We start from the raw sequence: 16012 nt of genomic DNA, 5'->3' as shown, positions 1-16012 counted from the left end.
CTGCGGCTGTCTCTGTCCAGAAGCGCTTTCGCCAAGTGCTGCCAGAAGCACTCTTCTTCTCAAGTTGACCGGGCCGGCCGTGTTGCCTGGGGCCGGGCTCGGCCAGGCCGGGGGCGGGGGTTCCTCTGGGGGTCGCGGCCGCGCTGACACCGCCGCCGTGATAACGCCTGGCTTCCCGCCTACCCAGGCCCCGCAGGCCGCGCGGCGCCCCGCCGCCTCTTCCTCCTCGCGCCGAGCCGCGGGGCTGCGGCTGGGGCTGCCCCAGTGGCCTGGTTCGCGCACTGTCAGCCTTATAATGTAACGCTGCATGGCGACGCATGGCATGGCGCATGTACAGATGTACACAGTACACACGCGCGGCCCGCCGGCCTGGCCGCAGCACTCAGTACTCGGGCTGTGGGGCCTGGTCCTCCCCGCAGGCCTCGAATTCGCCGGCTCAGCGCGATGTGCGCCGTGATGCCCGCGTCGACCTGCCGGCGCGCTTTCTCTCTCGCACTCCCAGGGCGCTCCGTTTGGGCGCGCGTGAAAGAGAGAGAGAAGAGAGCGGCGAAACGACTGTCCGGACTCTGACTCGTGCCGCCTCGCCGCCTCGCCGAGCGCGTGTTCACTTGTCGATTTTTCCGCAGATGCGCCAATTTCTCGCATGCGCACTCGACGACACGACACGACCCCTCTGCTGTAGACCGATTCCGAGAGTCGTTCTCGTCGCTCTGTCTCTCTCGCACTCATGGGGCGTCCCGTATGGGTGCGAGAGGGAGAGACGAAAGTGTCTTGGAATCAGTCCGCAGCCTCGCGCGCTTCGGGACTTCAAAAAGGGCCGGCCGACCTCCCCGCGGTGCCCCTGCTGCCCCGCCCCTCGCGGCCTCGCGGCTCGCAGTCCGCGGTCGTGGTTCCCGGGCAGTCTCGAGGTCGCGGGGGCGCACGGGGGGGCGTCGCGTCGTCGTGGCGGCCGCACACTTTGTCGCGGCGATGGGCACATTCCGAAGAATGTGTCTCTCTCCCGCCCTTACGGGACGCCCCGTGAGAGCGAGAGAGACAGCGCGAGGAAAGCACCGTTCGGAATCAGTCCGCCGTGTCCCTGATCCGCGCGTTCACGTGGCCGCGCGGTGCGTTGAAATAGCGCGGGCCGCTAGGGCCTAACGAGGCCCGCGGGGCTGCGACGCGGTGCCATGCTGCCGGCGAGTGAAGCGTCGTGGGGACAAATACGGACGCCACGCCCCGAATGCACTTTGTGCGCCGCGTGCACCGCGCTGCATGCGATGCACCGCCCCTTCCTTTGTCTCGGAACGCAACGCGCGCTACGCGCGCAACGCGGCCACTTCTCGACGCCGCACCGCGGCGCCGCGGCGCTCGCAGGAGAGGACACTGGTTCCGAGGGTCGCTATCGTCGCCCTGTCTCCCGCGAAAGCCCCGTGAGTGCGAGAGAGGCGGAGTGACGACTCTCGGAACCAGTCTGCTGCGCTGCTTTTCGCTGGGCCCCGTCTTCGTGTTCGCCTTATTGACTCCCACTGACCTCCGCCACTAGAAAACGGCAACGGCCGTCGACGGGCCAATGTGTGTGTTTCTTTTTGCCCGGGCAACTTGGCGCGCTGGCGCTGCTGGCGCATTGGGCCGCCCCTGCAGGCTCTGATTCCGAGGGTCGTTTTCGTCTCTGTCTCTCTCGCACCTACAAGGGACGCCCCGCGAGTGCGAGCGAGACAGGCGACGAAAAAGAGTCTCGGAATGAGTCTACTGCACGTGGCACGTTGCGCCCCACGTGGCCGTCAGGCTGGGTAAATAAACACCCTGGCCGGCAACCACTACTATACGTACAGGGCGCGGCGCCCAAGGCATCGCGCCGCGCACTGCACTGGCATCGCTCTGTCTCTCTCGCACGCTTACGGCACGTTGCGTGCGAGAGAGACAGAGAGAGACGGGGTGACGAAGACGGTGTTGACGAAGACAGTGTTCGGAACGCGGCTGCTGCCGCTGCTGCCGGCCGCGGCCCGGCGTGTCGCCTCGCAAAATTACTGGTGTGGTGTGCTGACCTCGCTGGCCTCCCCTCGCTTTGGCCGAGAGTTGCCACCGGACAAGCGCGACAAGCGTCTTTCTCTTTGAATAAAGTAGTGGGGGGGGGGGGGGCAGGTCATCCGTCCAGCAGAGTTGTCCTACGGATTGTAAATCTGCGACCCCTTGTTAGCGAGCCGACAGGTGACAGGCGGCTGAGCCATCGGGCTAATGAGTAACAACAGCATGAGGACGTCCTCGTCCAGGTCCAGGTCCCGGTGGTTAGGCGCGCACGCCAGGGGTACACGCCAGTGCAAAGGCCGGGCTACATAATTTGCCGATTGTTGGCGTTGGCTCGGCGGGGCGGGGCCGCCCGTGTTATATAAATCCGCGCAGTACCCAACTACGCCACTGAGCTGTCCAAGCCAAAAGCCAAAGCACCCCGAGCAAAGGCGGCGCCATGGCGCCTAACTTGGCTCAATTAATCAAACTCTCCGGCGCGGGGTGGGGCGGGCATGGCACCCTCCCTGCTTTTGATTCGGTTAAACCCCTCAGCGTGCCTGCCCCTGGCACTGGCAGGCCACTGGCAGGGTGTCGAAGGCAGGCCGTGCGTTCAATCCGCCAAGGCCCCGTGCACGGGGTGAACGCACGGATTGCTTCGCGCCTTCGCGCTTGGAGCGGCTAGGCTAAAACACTGCCAAACACAGCCTGAGCCGAGCGCTGCCATGGCAAAGTTTTGGACCCGAGCCGCGGCGCGAGGAGGCACGGCAGAGCGCGGAGCCGGCCGGTCTTCTCGCTTGGCGCGCTTCGCTTCGCGCTTCGCCCCGCCTCGCTGTTGGCGCGAAGCGCGAACTCCGTCCTCGTGGCCTTGGCAGCGCGGCAGGGGAATGTCCGGACCAGGACGAAAGGCGGATGGATGGGCGCATGCCGCCGCTGTCTTGCTGTCTCGGTGCGGCGGTGAGCCGGCTCGGTTCGGCTCGGCTCGGCTCGGCTCGGTGAGCCTGCCTGCCGTACCGCCCGTACCGGATGTGGGCCGGCGGGACCGGCGGGACGGGCAGCGCGGCCAAATTGGAATCCCCGCCCGGCGTGGCGGCGTGCACGCCACACTGCGAGCGATTCGCACGCTGCTGCCGGCGAGGCCCAGGCCAAGCCAGGCCCCAGGCCCCAGGGGGCTACTTGCCACTCGGTGTGCGCGGCGCGTAGCGCGAGGCCGCCAAGTATATCGAGGCCCTGGTGCAGCTGCCGCCAGCGCGTTGTCTCCTCTTGCGGGATTAACGGTCAGGGCGGCAGGTGCGGATACACTGGGGAATTTGGGGCGGGAGGAGGAAGGGGGGGGGGGGGTCGTCGACACGGCGCCCGAAAGGTAGGCACGGCGCTCGTCGCTTTGCTTGACTGGGCGGTTGTGCGCAGTACAGTACAGCTGCCATTCCGCAAAGCGCTCTCGTCGCTCTGTCTCTTTCGCACTCCCTGGGCGTCAAGGTGCGAGAGAGACGGAGCGACGAAACGCGGTGCGGTGGCGGTGTGCGCGGCAGGCAACGCCCTGCGTCCTGCGTCGTGCGTCGTCTTGCAGGAGGTTGCGCCAGTTGCGCCAGGCCGTGTCGCTGCCAGGGGGCGTCGCTGTCGCTGCCGCTGCACGGCGGACGCGCCGTATCACGAAAAGGCCCCGCCAAGGCTTGACTTGCACTGCGGCGCTATCTCGCCGTGTCTGCCCATGAAGGCCGGCTGCCGTTTGTCTTGGCCGGGCCCGGCCAAATCGCCGGTCTGTCTCTCTCGCACCCCTATACGGCCCTACGGCACGCCTGATGAGAGCGAGGGAGACGGGAGATTAGGCGTGCGCCGCGTGCGCGTCGCCACTCGCCTTGTGGCGCGCTTAGCCTGTGGCGTGGCCTTTCGCAAGTGATTTACCCGCCCCCTGGTCCCCCGTCCCGTTGGCGGGCCCTGGCGGGCCTCGCGCGGCCGCTGGGCGGGGGGCTTTGGCTGGGATGCGTGGCACGGCCGGCAGGCCACTGTAGGGGCGGCCCGCGGCTTTGGCTTGAAAATAAAATATTTGGCGCCAACGTGTGCTTTTTCCTCGGGCCGCGCTGTCATTGACGGGTCAAGGGCGCCGCGCCAGAGAGTCGTACGTACCCGCCGCGTGGCGGGGCGTGGCGGGGCGTGGCATGAGCACGGCGTGGGCAAGGCGGGGTGTTGAACCGCGTGGGGAGGGGCGTGGGGCCCCTCGAGGGGGGCGTGGCGGGGGCGGTGTCAGCGCCCGGCCCAGCGCACCGACCTGCGAGCCCCCCTCCCCTCCGCCCCGCCGGCTTGACTGGCCCCTCTCGCGTAAAACGCACGGCAATCCATCTCTCTCTCTCTCGCTCTCGGCAGGGGCTTCGGCCAGCCTTCTGTCTTTGTCTTCCGCGGCGTGGTCCAGGCAGGCCAAGCAGGGCGTTGTCCAAATGGAACCGGTCGGACTCAGCCCTGCGGATTGATCGTTTATCGCCGGAGTGCCGCGAGTCTGCCTCGAGGGCAATCACGTGTAAATGGCACTGCACCGCGAGGCACCGCGAGGTGCATCCTCTGGCTTGCCCGCCCCGCCCCATCCTGCCCCGCCCTTTCCCGCCCAGGCTGCCTCGTGCGGACGCTGACGCTCCGCGGTTTGGCGGGCAGGGAAGGCCCCGCCCCGCCACTCCGCGACCGGCGGCCCTTGACGTCAAAGTGCCGTGGCGTCTGCCTCTCTGGTACGCCGTGGACGCCGCGGATGGCCGCCGACGTGGCGGGTCCGCGTCCTCTCGTCCTCCCCGTACCGCGGCGGCGCGGCCTGGCGGTGCGACGCAGACAGCCTCTGTACACTCGTTTTAATTCGCGGAGCTCGCGGCGCGGGGCGGGGCCGGGCCCCGGATCGGGCCGAAAGATCGGGCCGGGCTGACGGGCTGACGAGCTGGGCCGGTGACCCGAAAAGAGGCAGGGCCGGGAGAGGCGGGCGAGCACGGCAAGCAAGGCGGCTTGGTGTCCGGACACGCGCCGCCGCCGCACTCGCCGCACCTGTCGTCCTGTCCTGTCCCGAGGCGTGGCGTGTGCGCACCTGGCGTCCCAGCCTTCCGGCTGCGTCGCCGAATTTCTCATCATTAGGATGCAAAGTGGGTCGCATCAGGCCGTTTGCGCGCCAGTTGGCGGTCTTACTCGCCGGCCGGACCTCTGATGAGAGAAAAAGTCGCAGGACGTCGCGAGCGGTCCCCCCCCCCCTTTTCCCCGGTTGTACAGTTGCCAAAATAACGTCCGCACAGGTATAGCCGTACTTCGGGGAACGCCCCGGGGCTGCCGTGGAAATGAGTCCCTCGGCGTTGGCGCACTGGACCGGCAGACGGCCAGCAAGGCGGCATCGCCATGAGCGGGTGGCGGGGACGCGCGGGGACGCGGGGAAGGCATGGGACGCCGCCTAATTACGGTGAGGTTCAACACAGGCCACTCACACGGGCCGCTCCGCCGCGCACCTCGCCGCCGCGCCGCCAACAAGCTGGCTCACGACGTAGACGTGGTGCGCGACATCACCAGGCAACACGTCGCCGCTGACGAGTCGGGTTTCGCAACGGGGCGAAACCACCCTTTCCCTTTGTCTGAGCGGCGTTCGCGGGCAGGGTCACCCCCGCCGCCCCCGCCCACATGGTGAGCTCCCTCAAAGCCCGTCACATCTCATCCAGGAGAGCACTTTTGTTTCGCAAAGAACATCGCCCCGAAATCCTCGCCAGGGCGGGCGCCCCCCCGGCGGGGCCGCTGCGGGGCCGGCGATGGCACGGGGAGTGAAGTGAAGTGGCCCGTCGGGACATTCTACCCAAAGCCCGCCCTCCGGTCGCCCAGCGGGCCCAGCCCAGAGGAGCCTCTTGCCCCGTGCAGCCCCTCGCTTCGAGCTGACTGACCTCGGTTCATGGGCCCTTTCCGCCGCCCCGCCGTTCAGCGCGGTTCGGCGCCGGCGCCACCCCCTGCCCAAAACGCGGGGTGGGGCCGGGGAGGGGTGACCGCTGGACGGAGCGGAGGCCAGGCACCTGCCGAGCAATGCCGCACCGTCGTTGTGTCGCTCTGTCTCGCTCGCACACTTGTGGTACGCGCCGTTCGGACCCGGCTTGCTGGAGCCTGGGCGGTGAGTGTGGCGGAGGGCGTAGCGGTACGATTGCACAACTTGCGCGATGTGTCTCCGCGGCGACCACCTCCCCCTCTTTCCAGGAGGCTTGTCGCGCTACGTGCCACGTCAGGGGCTGAGGGGGTGCGGAGCGTGACGCACGCTGCCACGCTACTGGAAGCCCCGCGCCGGGCAGGCCAGGCGGCGAGCTGCACTGTCTCGCAGGGTTGCCTACCCCGCTTCGCGCAGGCGCTTCCACTGTTCGCGTTGTCTTCTGAATCCTCTGCGTTGCCGGTCGGTGCTGCTGGACCGGCAGCCAGCAGCCGCGCTGCTGCGCAGGGAAGGCCTAGCGACGCTTCGCTGGGCGGAGTGGCGCCGTGGTGGGGGGCACTGCCAGGGCACTGCCAGGGCACTGCGGGAGAGGGAAGCCCCGCGAGAAGGCGCGCCGAGCCGCGTCCCGGCGCGCGCTTTGTTTGCGCTAAGCGTGCGTTGACCCGGTGCGCCCCGCCGCGCCGCTCCCCGCCCCGCCAGTCCCGCCAAACGCGGCGCGGCAGCGCGGGGCGTCCTGTCCGGTCACCCTGAGTCAGTCCAGCGGCAGGCCGGCAGGGCGTATGCCATGTTGATGACCGCCAGCGCCCGCGACCGCGCCCGCCCATGTCGGGCGTCGCGGTGGCCGGCGTGGCCGCGCGCCACCCTGATGGGCCCCCGCGGTGGCGAGTGGGGCGTTGCCGCCTCCCCCACTCGACGACGGCGAGGACGGCGATTTCGTGCCGGACGCCCCGGGTTTGGCGCGGGAGTTTCATTTTTGGCGCCCTTTTGTGGTCGTCTGAGATGTGCGCGCTTATCAACGTGAAGGAAGTGGCCGCTGTGGTGGGTGGGGCGGCGGGGCACGGCCGCCCGGGCATGTCCGGGAACCGGGCAATCGTAATGACCGTGGAGGGGCCTTGGGCCTTGAGGCGGGCCGTGTACCTGGCAGGCAGCAGGCACTGCCTCGCTCCCCGCTCCGCCCCGCTTCTTGGCGGCGTGGCGCGGTGGTCAGGCCAGGCTTGCCTGTGTTGGCCCAGGCCGCCAGGCCGCGGGGCCCGCGAGGGGGCGGGAGGGGCTCCGCGTCCGTGGCGCGCCAAGGTCGACGGTGTTGCGAGGAAGCGCGCACCGTGTCCGCGACCCTGCGGTCTGGCCGCCAGGGCCGAGGCACCTGCTTCTTCCTTGATACTTGGGCCCTCCGGAGATGGCCGGACGCCGGTCCAATGGGTTGGTGGCCGTGGCGGCGGCGCCCGAGGCTCTGAACGTGAACGGCCTGTCATCCGGGGCGACGTCCTCTCGTCTGGAGGACATGCCACGCTCGGGTGCGGCGTGCCGCCACGCCCCTCGCCACCCTCTGTCTCGCCGCCCGCCGCCCGCCGCCCCCACTCTGCTCGCCTCGATGCCTTATTCAGTGACCTTTCACAATGCAGGCAGCAGCGCCACGCGTCGCCCAGGATGTCTGTAACGGAGCCCCATGGCGATGAATGGCGAGGATGAGGACGAGGGAGGGCTGCGGCCGCGCGTTATCTTTGCTGAAGGGATTACGAGACTGTCGTGCCTGCGCCGTCCTCGCCGCGGCGCCGCGGTGCGCTCAGTGCCACAGGCAATGCCAGCGGGGCCGCGTGGCACGTCGCGCTTGACGGGGACCTCGAAGGCGCGGCGCAGCGCGGCGCAGCGCGGCGGCCGTAGTCCTGGATGCTGGCGAAGTGCAGCCCCAGGGATGCCGCCGTGTCGCAGCGGTAGATGCACGTGCCGATCTGGTTCTTTTCTTTTGTCTGCCCGGTTTCGTCTGGCGTCTCTCGGTGGCGGTGCGGCGGGCTCGAAGCTCGAAGGCCGTCGTCTGGGTCCCTTTGGGGCAGACACCGGTGCAAAGTTGGACCGCAGCCCCGCTCCCTCCCCGCCACCCCGCGGGTCAGGCCAGGCGAGCTGGGTGTCCGTGGGACCGGGTCCGGTTGGTGCGGCGGCGCGGCAGCTCGCGTTACGTGTGGCCAGCGCACCGCCCGGCGCAGCCCGTCTCTGATTGGCCCGTCGCAGGCCTTTCATCACCCCGTGATGCCGTCCGGGACGGTCCGCCGGAGAAATGAAATGCCGAGTCCGCGCCGCTCGTTGACACGGCGGCCCCCGCCAGGGCGACCCTGGTAGTCGTTTTGCAGCTGCTGACCGGCGCGCGGCGCGGCGCCAGGACCTTGCCGTCATCCCCTCCAGGACCGCCAGGGCTGCAGCTTGGCTGGCTCCTCGAGTCAAGGCGAGGTGCGCGTTGGGTCCGCCCTGCCCTCGTCGCTCTCGGCGTCCTCTTGTGACGAAACAAGGCGGGGCCCGCGGTGGCCGCGTCCGAGACGCTGAAAGGCTCGCGGAAAGTGGCGCTGCTTTGGGCGGAGGACACGACGGGCCGAGAGAGAGGCAAGGCTGCCCCAAGGGCTGCCCGCCCGGCCGTCCGTCTCATTTGCTGACATTGTCTAAAAGACTGTGTACAACCCGGCGGCGTTGGGAGCCCTGCCCGGCCCGACCCTTGAGACGGGGTGCGGTGCAGTGCGGTGGTGGGTGTGGCCTCTGCTGCAGCGCGCGGTCCGCGACGTGGGGCGAGGGCCCGGCCTGTGGCCCGGCGGGGACGTCTGGCCACTTTAGCACGAGTCCTCATGATCGCTGACTGCAGACGGGCTTTGTGTCTCGCAAATGGCTTCTCGGTTGATGGAGGGCCCTTGGCCATGCCCGCGCCCCGCGCCCGCCTTTCCCAGAGATGATCGCAAACTTTGAGGGTAGCTGCACCGGCAGCACCGCCAGCTGGGGCCAACCCGGGCCAGCTCGAGCCAGCCTGGCCGGATGGTTTGCGGTGCGGTCAGCCCGGCCGGGCCCCAATCCGAGGCGGTGCGGCGAGCTGCTCACTCGCCGAGGCGGCCGATGATTACTGCTCCATCTTCGTATGGTCTAACATTGTTATTGCCACGGGCGGGATTCGGGATTTGAGGCCGAAACCCCCGACCGCCTCGCCCCTCCAGACGTAGACGGGGAGGTGGAGGGAGAGCAGGGGTCGGCAGGACGCCGCCGACGCACGAACGTCTGTCCTCGTCTGGGGAAAGGGGGCGGGAGGGGCAGGGGCACGCCCAGGGCACGCCGGCCGGCTCCGCTTGGCTCCGCGCGCGCTTTGTGAGCGTTGTGGTCGGCGCTCCCAGCGGGCTGCTTTCGGAGTTTCTCTCTGTCTTTCTCGCACTCACGCGGCGTCCCGCACGGGTGCGAGAGAGACAGAAGCAGCCTGCAGGCAGCTCCCCGGTCGGGTCAGGCATTCGGCCCTGGGCGGCTCCGAGCACTCCGGGCTGCTCCGGGAAGGCTCCGAGTCGAGGGGCCCAACGAGCTCCAGGGGCCAGGCGGGCCGGGCCAGCCGGCATGAGGCATCCGGTTTGGCCGGCAACCGCCGACGCCACGCCACGCGACGCCCGCCGCTCATTTCCAGACGGGCAAGGCGGGCACGCCGGCACGCTGGCACGGCGAGGTGGGGGCGGATCTTGCATACACCGCGGGAAAGTGGCACTGTAGGCGAGGCGGCAGGACCGAACCGAACCGAGGCGGAAACGGCATTTCGATTTGCCGAACCGGCGAGCGGCCGTCTGCGTTATCGGGCCGCACATTGGTCGCCGGCTGGTCACTGCCACTGCATTGGAAAGGCGGCACTGCGCCGCCGAGCTGGCAGCCCGTCGCTGGCGCCTGTCCCTGTTGGACCCGGAAGGGGGCCGACCGGTGGCCGACGTCGTCCCTCGCAAAGGCCTCACCGCGTCGCGCTGCGCTCGCTGCGAGTGCTGTACGCCGTACACCTGCAGTGCCGCTGCCGCTGCCTCCCCCGGCCAATTATCGATGCATTTATACCGTCCGGGCCGTGCCGGCCCTGCCGGCCCTGCCACGCCACGCAACGCCGGTGCGGTGCATTCCAAACGCTGCCGGCTCCTCACATTTCTCTGCTGCTCGGCGAGCAGTGCTCGCACTCGCCGGGGGCCGGGAATTTTGGTGCGGTGGCCTGGCTGGCGGGCTGCCTGTTTGGCTGGGGCGGGTGCGGTCGGGCGCTGTTCGCGGGGAAGCACATCGCGGCCTCCTTGTCGTTTGCTTTGAGAGTTCATGGCCTCACGGGGCGTGGCGGCGCGCGGACCGCGATGGATGGCGCTTTATTTCTATTTCGATCCATATGCTAGTGGGGTTGCACGTCGCCGCGTCGCCGCAGTCCGAGTGCACTGGCCACTGCCGTGCGCCGCGAGGTCGCGCCCGCCTCGCCACGCCATTTCGCGACTGCTGCACTAGTTACAGTCGATTATTTTTATCGGGACCGTGTAGTGAGGGTCTCGTCTCCGCCCGCTCGCAGGCCTTCTGGCTGCCCGTTTTGCGAACCGCGGAGGTCCACCTTCTGCTGGCCTCCGCCCCGCGGTGGTAACGGCGGCTTGCGGCTCCCTGGGCGGGGTGGGGCGGGGTGGGGCGGGGCGGGGCGGGAGGCCCAGCAAAGGGGTAGCTCAGAGGCCCCTGCCCCCTGGCCGAGGCCTGCCCTGGTGTCAAGGCGAGGCGAGGACGGCGTCAAGGACCCCCTCCCCTCCAGCGCCACCCCTCGACGCGCCCCCTAATGATTGGGTGGAGTGAGAGAGATACGCAATGCAGCATTTGGACCGGACCCGCTCGACGCCGTGCCTCGCCGTGCCGTGCCCCGCCATGCCCCGCCGTGCCCCGCCGTGCCTTGTTTTGCAAGCGGGGAAGGTCATGCGGCCCGGCGGCCTCCCCGACGGGGACCCTGCGGTACGCTGCGGGGGGCGAGGGCGAGACGAGGCCCTCGAGGGAGCCGCCGGAGCCCGCGTTGCGTAAGGCGCCGCAGTTTGTCTTTCAACTTCTCCGCGTTTTTGAGAGGTTGCCCTGGAGAAACGGCGCAAGTCATACGGACGTCACACGGCTGTCGGCGGTTCGTAAACGAGTGAGGGACTGCAGGGTGGTGACTCACGGGAGGCGTCCTCGCTTGTAGTGGAAGGGACCAAGGAACTGGGTGAACGGGCAGTAGGCCGCGCTGATGGCTGGCGAGGTCGCCTCTAATATGGCTGGGATTTGAATGGCGCGCTTTGGATTCAGGACGCGCGCTCTAATGGTTTCTAACGTCGTGTCCCTTTTGTTTCAGGTGAGGCTCAGACCGGTCGCTCGATCCGCGCCGCCCCTCGGCCCCAGCATGGGCCCCGCCCCACTGGCGGGGTCCCCACCGCCCCGCCCCGTCTTTTTAACAAATCAGGTGAGGTGTCCAGGATGACGTCCTGACGTTGCAAAGTGGGCCAGAAGACCGGTGGAAGCGATCAAAATCCCGGATGCGTTTTGAGCTTCAGAGTGGCTAAGTCGGACTCAAATCAAACGTTGTGACGCTATCAATGGATGGAGTCACACATTCGATTCTAGTTCCGTTGAGCGAATCTGAAACTCAAAACGCGTCTAGAGTTTTGGCCACGTTCACCGGCCTTCTAGCCCACCGTGAGTCGCGAGCGCGGGATTTCGGTGTGTATATGTGTTCTTGGGAGGGGTGGGGGCGCTAGGCCCGGTGGGAATCGGGAGGGCGCGTTTATTAGGCGCGTTTGAATACGCCGGGCGACGGCGAGGCCAGGGCTTTGCGCGGGGTCCCTCTGGATCCCCACCGCCCCGCCGTGTGGCTGCACGACAGCCACCCTATTTTCGGTTCGCGCCACCTTGCCCCTCGCGCGCCCTGCCCGCCCCGCTGCCCGCCCCAACGGAAGCTGTGGAAATGAACTTGTCAACCCCCGCGACGCTCCGCCGGCCTCCACCGGCCTCGCCCGGCCTCGCCCCTTCCTGACGCGGCCGACGGGGTCCTGACGGGGCGACGCCCCTCGCCTTCGCAACTTTCACGCAGCGATTCCAGTGGGACTCGGACTGGGCGTGCGGGGCGTGCGGGGCGTGCGGGGCGCGGCGTCGTGGCGCCGCGGAAGTACCGGCCGCTTTCTTGGCCGCACAGCGCCTCTCTCTCGCACTCACGGTGCGCGGCCTGTGCAGGTGCGAGAGAGAAGAGGCTGCCGGCTCATTGGCCGAGGCCTCGCCGTCGGCATCGAGTGGAACGAGGGTGACTTGCAAAGCGCTGCGCGGCGAGACGAGAGCTGTCGGACAGCCACCCCTAGCAGGCTGGATGCGAACTAGGCTTCGCGGTCTGTCTCTCTGGCACCAACACGGGAGGCCCCACGAGTGCGAGAGAGACCGAGCGACGAAACTCGTGTTCTGATCTAGCCAGCAGCGCTGGGGGTGGGGCGCCGCGCGTTGGTCGTCGAGACTTTAGCGGGGGGTCGCAATTTGCAGGCGATTTACTGGGCTTCCGCTCGCAAAGTGGAGGTGGAGGCAAATGGAGTTACCGCGCCGCCGGCCGCGCGGGGCGCCCTTCGCCGCGCCGATGCTTTTTTCGGCCTCTGCCATCGTCCGCCTCCAACGGACCTGTCTCCGAGGACGACCCATCACCGCCGATTTGAGGAAACGCTGCTAATCAGTGTCGATTTGTTTCGGCCTCTCGCTCTCTGGCCTCGTCCTCTGGACCGGCGGGAAATGGCCGAAGCTGTCGCGCAGTTCCTCCGCTCGCGCCTAACTGTCTCTCTGGAGGAGGGGGTGGGGGTACCACCGCGCACCGGTTGGGCCCCTCGAACTTGGACCGTGTAGGCGCCCCGTGCCCCGCGCCCCGTGCCCCGCCCTCGACGCGATTTGAAAGTGGTGCTCGAGTGCTTGTCGAAGTAGGGCGCGCGCGCCGGGCGGGAAGGCTGTACTACTACCGTGCACAGCCCGGTGTCGAGTCGATGTTCACGCTGCGCTCTTTCGGTCCTTAGTTGTTCTCCCCCCACCCCTCCCTTCCCCTCAGAAAGAACTCGAGGAGTCCGTAGAGAAAAGTTAAATTTATGTGCGCGTCTGTGCGCGGTGACGGCGTAGTCCTGCTGCTCTTCGGAAAGTTTTGTTTTGCAAACGGAGCGGAGCCAAGCCGGGCGGGCGGAGCAGATACGTCTCGACGCGTTGAGGTGCTTCTGCTTTGTCTGTACGTGTGGCGGGGCGTGGCGAGGCGGGGCGGGGCGGGGCGGTGCTTCCTGGTGGCGACCTCGCTTTTGTGTCCAGGCCGGCGAGCCGTCGCCGCGCCACCCGAGGCGAGGCTTGGCGGCCACGCAGTATTTTTAACGCCCTCCTTATGCCTCACGGGGTGCACAAAGGCGAAGCAGGGCGGAGCAGATGGGGCGTGGGGCGTGGACTGGGCAGAGGGCCGGGGCACAGCCAGGGCACAGCGAGGGCACAGCGCGGTGCAGGTGAACTGAGAAGCTCAGCTGAGCGAAAAACCGCTCTGGGAGAAGGGGCGGTGGCGGGGCGGTGGCGGGGCGGTGGCGGGGCATTGTCCGTGCGGACGGCCGGACGGCCGGACGGGCAGCCGGGCACCGCGTGGACGGCAGGCAGGTGTCTGGTGTCCCCGGTGTCCCCGGCGTCCCCGGCGTGCCCGAGTCGCTTCCGTTGGCGCGGCTCGCGGCCGCGTTCTCCAGTCGGGATGCGCGGCCCCACCCCACCCCACCCCGCTGCGCGATGCTCGCCCAGCCAGAAAGTGTACTTTCGCGCTCAGATGGCCCGGCAAATAAAGTGGAATTCCCGATAGGGTGCGGGGCGTCATGTGTGCGCCGCCGCGCCGCCCTGCACTGCTTGCTCGCGTACCCGCCCCGCCCCGCCCCGCCTCGCCCCGCCTCGCCTCGCCTCACCGTGCCTCGCGGGCGCCATACTCCGTAGGTAAACAAAGGTGTCTTTGCCGCCTGATGCTTGTTGCCCCCGCTTGAACGGGACCAGCTCCCCCCCCCTCCCCCCGCCCCCTCTTGGATCGATCACCAAAACATTCTGCAGTGGCCAGGGCCTCGCCAGGGGCAGGCGGGCAGTGCTCTCGTCCTCGCCCTACCTCTTACCTTGCCCCATCCCCGCGGCCCTGCGGCGTCCCTGCGGCGTCCCTTCGGCGTCCCTCCCTGCGGGGGCCGGGGGCGGGCTTGGGCGCCCCTTTGAGTCTGGCCGAGCCCTGCGCGCCAGCGCGACGCCCCGCTGCGGTGTAAGCCTCAAGTACACTTGAAGGGCTCCCGTCCCTGGAGCGGAGTGAGGGAGTGCGCGGCGGCCCGGCCCCTCGCCCGGGCGACGACGCCGTGCGACGCCGTGCGACGCCGTGCCTCGAGGCCGTTCCACACGGACGGGGCAGTCGTGGCGGCCGCGTCTGTTTATGTCCCCGTCGCTGATACGGACTGTGACGCCGACGCCGACCCGCGCGGCCCCTCCGCGGCGGTGGTGGTGGCGTGGTGGTCGAGGATCGAGGACCTTCACACCGGATAGGCTGCGCACCCTCCTCGCCGCCCCCTCGGATGATTGAAGGCGGCCTTGGATGACCTTGGGCAGCACCAAGCCGCAGCAGCGGGCACACGCACACACACACACACACAACCGCAGCCCTGCACCCCAACGTCGGCCCCCAGGCCACGCCGTACCGCTCCCCGCCAGAGCCCCGCGCAGGGGCCGGGGCTGACGTGCCGTGCCGCGAGCAGGGGGTGGGGATAGCACAAGTAAACGACCTCGCATCGGAGTCGGACCCGCCCAGCCCGGCCCGCGCCGTTATCCCCGCGAATGCCCCTTCCCCCTCTCCCCTTCCCGTGGCCCGCGGCGTGGCGACGGCGTGGCGGCGGCGTCATTTGCAAGGCGCGATGCCCCGAGTCCTCGCCGTTTTCTATTTCGCCCACCTCGCGTAAGTGCGGGCCTCACAAGACATGGGCGATGGCCTGGCGGCGTGGCGGCGTTCTCAGATGGACTCGGGAATCGCTCGCGCGGGTCGCGCTGCTCACGCGGGCGGGGCGGGTGAGGCGCGCACCGGACCCCGCCGCTCTCGTTCCGCGCCCGGTGTCTGGCGGGGCGGGCGGGGAGGGGTGGGGCGGGCAGACGCCCGAAGGCCCGGTTACACTGGCTGGGCTGGCAGGAGCGGCGTAGGCAACCTCCACCTGCCGCTGACACGCGCGTCCGGCGGGCCGGCCTACCTGCCGGGGGGCCGGCCCTCCTCTCCTCTTCTCCTCACACGACTCACGCACAGGACTGGAGTGCAGACTGGAAGACAGGAGCGGGCGGGCGGCGGGCGCGCTCCCCACCTCACGCCTCCCGCGTCCTGCTCTCCCGCTCCGCCTCGCGGTGTGGTGCGGTGCGGGAGTGTGGGGGCAGGGACTCCCGCACGCACGGGCGTCTTTCCGCAGACGAAGCCGAGCCGGGCCATGGGGCGTAGCCGGCGTAGCGTAGGTCCATCTATATTGCATACAGCTCGCTAATTCCCCTGAGCGGCGCGGTGCGCGGCCCGCTGGGGGCCGACCGGGGCTGCGCGGGGCTGCGGGGGCCGCTCGCTCTCCCGCCCTTTCTTCGATGGCAGGGGAGGGGGGATCAATAAGCCCCTCCCCTCGCTCATTCCTCTTCTCACTCGTCCTTTTTTGCGTGCCGGATTACCGAGTAGCCGTGCGTTGGCCGTGCGAGCGAGCAGCGGGTGTTCGAACCCGGCCCGGGGTCATGCCATTCCGTGGCGTTGCGGCGTTCCGCATACATGGGGCCGTCGCCCGGCCGAGGCAGCCGAGGCTTCAGGGCCGCAGAAGGGCGGACGGTCCCTGCAATACTTGCGACGATATTTCAAGTCGGTCGCGTGGCTTTGCTAGTCCTGCTCGTCCTGGCTGTCTGTCGTCACCGCGAGAGCCCCTGACAAATGGTTTGCTTTGACCGCGACCGCCGCGCAGCCGCGCCCTGTCCGTCAGCGAGGAGCCCTGAAGGCTGGAACGCGGGCGGGGCCCGGTAGGGGCGTCCGCCAAAGGGTGACCAGGGTGCGGCCGCCGGACAGGCAGGCAGCGCGGCAGCCAGGGAGCGAGATAAGATAACCTCGGG

The 16012-nt window shown here is 68.8% G+C and overlaps 1 protein-coding gene across 2 annotated transcripts in view; it reads left to right on the top strand.

Moving 5' to 3' along the window:
- Positions 1-16012, top strand: part of LOC117654114 (Krueppel-like factor 14) — a 28275-nt gene that overhangs the window by 6555 nt on the left and 5708 nt on the right. Inside the window, exon 2 of one of the 2 annotated variants that reach the window (XM_034400306.1) lies at positions 11241-11348. The exons of the other annotated variant lie outside the window; for it this stretch is intronic. Coding sequence (XP_034256197.1) covers positions 11241-11348 — 108 coding nt within the window. The remainder of the gene's footprint in view (positions 1-11240; positions 11349-16012) is intronic. 2 annotated transcript variants of the gene reach the window in all.

Source organism: Thrips palmi, unplaced genomic scaffold (assembly GCF_012932325.1).
Source record: "Thrips palmi isolate BJ-2018 unplaced genomic scaffold, TpBJ-2018v1 HiC_scaffold_10, whole genome shotgun sequence".
Classification (NCBI taxonomy): Eukaryota; Metazoa; Arthropoda; class Insecta; order Thysanoptera; family Thripidae; genus Thrips; species Thrips palmi.
Note: the sequence above shows the minus strand (reverse complement) of the source record. Positions and strands in the feature narration are given on the sequence as shown.